General features: G+C 39.6%; 1 protein-coding gene across 1 annotated transcript; it reads right to left on the bottom strand.

Annotated features, from left to right (window-relative positions):
* Positions 1 to 1,596: 1,596 nt before the first annotated feature.
* On the bottom strand, positions 1,597 to 2,511 carry LOC144628457 (melanocortin receptor 4-like). The gene has a single exon (XM_078486552.1). The coding sequence runs from the start codon at positions 2,509 to 2,511 to the stop codon at positions 1,597 to 1,599; it is 915 nt and encodes a 304-aa protein (XP_078342678.1).
* Positions 2,512 to 2,740: the final 229 nt, after the last annotated feature.

The following is a 2,740-nucleotide window of genomic DNA, read 5'->3' as shown; positions in this document are numbered from 1 at the left end:
ATCAGTGATTAGATGATTAAAACATCTCAGTCTTACAAGAACAAAAATCGGTCCGCGATGCGTACGTGTGGGGGCTTGATAATTTCAAATGTGATTCTGACTTTTTTGTGAATTCATTGAATACATTCAATTACCTTAAGGCTGCTATCTATTGCGGCAAATAATCTTTGCGATTTTTTGCAAATTAATTCCTTGAAAATTTATGAGCAGCAGGTAATTCAAACATTTCTTTGATGCACATGATAACAGATAAACAGCGGAATGTCTATTACATTGATATAAGATATTTTCGCCTTACGTTATTAAGTATGTTTGAGTAGCACACTTGGGTAGGCATCTGACTGGGAAACGAGAGGTCGCGAGAGGTCCCGAGTTCGAATCCCAGAGGAGACAATTTTTTTCTTTTTTCCTTTTTTTTTCTTTTTTAGCCAGTAGCACTAAAATGGTTTGTTTATTATATCGCTCCGTAGGTATGCATTGCAGAATAATTTACATATATCAGAACATATAGCCATATAGACTGATTCAAGTACAAATGTATTAAATTGTGCTGTTTCATCTGAAAAGCTCTTCCTTTTGTTCCCAACAAGCAGCCACGCACTCGATTTTAGCCAACGCTCTGGTTTCTAGATAGATCCATCGTTAATGAAGCTTATGTGAAACCCGATTTAGTTTTTGAATATTCCTACATGTAGGACGCTAGCTCGACAGATACCGAAGAGATTGATCATTACATCGGTTTTGCGGCTCTCAATATTGGCTTGCGTAAGCGTAAAAGCTCCTATTGAATTGATGTGCAACCTGCACAGACTTCCAGGCAAACGAAACGTTGGCTAGTATGACTTCGTGAGCTGCTGTAATGACGAGCAACTACAGGAACAGCTGAAATCAAAGAAACCACACGAAACGACACGCCAAAATCCAATATGGCCTACTCGACAAGACCGCCGACTCATCCCCAGGATCTCTCGCAGAAGACCACGTGACACAAGCAAACCCACACACAAATAAATAAATAAATAAATAAATAAATAAATCCCTCAGTCGACGACAATGTGCGGGCTTTGCCCCTACAAAAACTGTTCCAAGAACAATAAAATGCTGCTCTTTCATTAAACAAGTTTAATGTCCATAAAAGACGAAGAGACATATACGCATTACGTACCTGCTATTTCTAAGACCTAATGCTTTTGAACTGGCAGCTGCTTTAAAATCAACTATGAGAACACAATATCATTGTAATGATCCGCCTTTGCTTTGACGTTTCTACGTTTATGTCATAATATACATAAAATTTTAGAAGCTGCCGAACCTATTTCCTTATTTTCGTACATGAAATAATGCACACCCCTTTAGAATATTTGACCAATACATGTTAAAGGAAATGATATATTTGACATCGTGAAGCTATAAGTCCATGCGATATTGTCTTTGAACGACAAGGCTGTGTGTTCAAACGTCTTCACCATTTGGAAGCGTTTTGGAAATACATCGGTTCTCAAGAAAAGATTAGCGTAGGCAAAAACACATTGAAGGACACGAAAATGTATTCGTATCAGCGGGGCCTAAGCTATGAAATGACTCTCGTTAAACTAATTAATCCGACAGACACAACACCTGCCTTTTTGTCATCTTTACTGCTTGCCTCACTTCTCGGATCCTCCAGCAATAAAGAAGCGGGTTTAAAGACGAATTATAGAATACAAGAGCTCCTGATATTCCCCAAAGGGCTGGAAGAAGTGGAAAGGGCCCATTGCTAGTGAATATGGCTGTCACTATAATATGTGGTAGATAACAAACCACTAATGTCATCAGGATCCATATTCCAGTACATACGGTTTTCCTGTATCGTCTTATGTTCAGTGGTACACGTTCATTTGGTTGTCTTTGGTGAACATGGACTTGTACTTCAGTTTTATGGCGGTGGAGTGTCAGGAAGATTTTCGAGTAACAAGAAGCGGAGACCAAAAGGCAAAGTGATTGTAAAGTGTACCCATACATTTTCGCGATACTATAGTCCCAAAATAACATTATTGCATAAGCAATACTGGGAATCCATGCACAGACAACAAGTGTCCGGATTCGCCTCAAAGTGACTACTTGTCTGTATCTCAGCCTCAACGACAGAGCGAGAAGTCTGTCCACACTTATTGCTGTCAGCGTTAGCAATGAAACAGAAGTCAAAATTGTAAAACTGGCTAAACCGATGGCAGCAGAGTATATACAAAGGACTATAGATTGGAATGAATCGATTGTCCAGTTCATAAAATGAACAGCAGCGGCTGGCCCTACGATAAGACCAACAAGAAGATCAGTGATTGCGAGGCAGCTGTACAGCAGTTTCGATGGTTTATGAAGAGAAGTCTCCTTGCGCAACGCAGCTAGGATAAACGCATTCTCCAGAATTGTGGCAATAGAGAGGAAAAGTTGTATCGTGGAAAACAGCAGCATGTACTTTCCAGATATTAAATAGCCCGTGCAAAGCAAATCTCGTATCTCATCAGTGTCCATAGTCCTGGTAGAGGTTTTGTTCGTCAATTGAAAACGTCGTATCGATTAGAATGGTTGGTCACCGACTGTGAGTTTGGTGGACAATTTGCTAGCTTTATAAGTACCTCAGTAGAGAAAGTTGGCATGTAAATAAAATGACGCATTTACGAAAACAAACAATGACGTTCCTAATGGCTTCACAGAGGCTTTTAGGGAAATGAAGTCCGTAAATTGTTAATTTAACCACTCA

The sequence above is a fragment of the Oculina patagonica genome, chromosome 10, assembly GCF_052425735.1.
Source record: "Oculina patagonica isolate OP01 chromosome 10, crgOcupat, whole genome shotgun sequence".
Classification (NCBI taxonomy): domain Eukaryota; kingdom Metazoa; phylum Cnidaria; class Anthozoa; order Scleractinia; family Oculinidae; genus Oculina; species Oculina patagonica.
The sequence above is the reverse complement of the archived record's forward strand: the minus strand, read 5'-3'. Positions and strand labels throughout refer to the sequence as shown.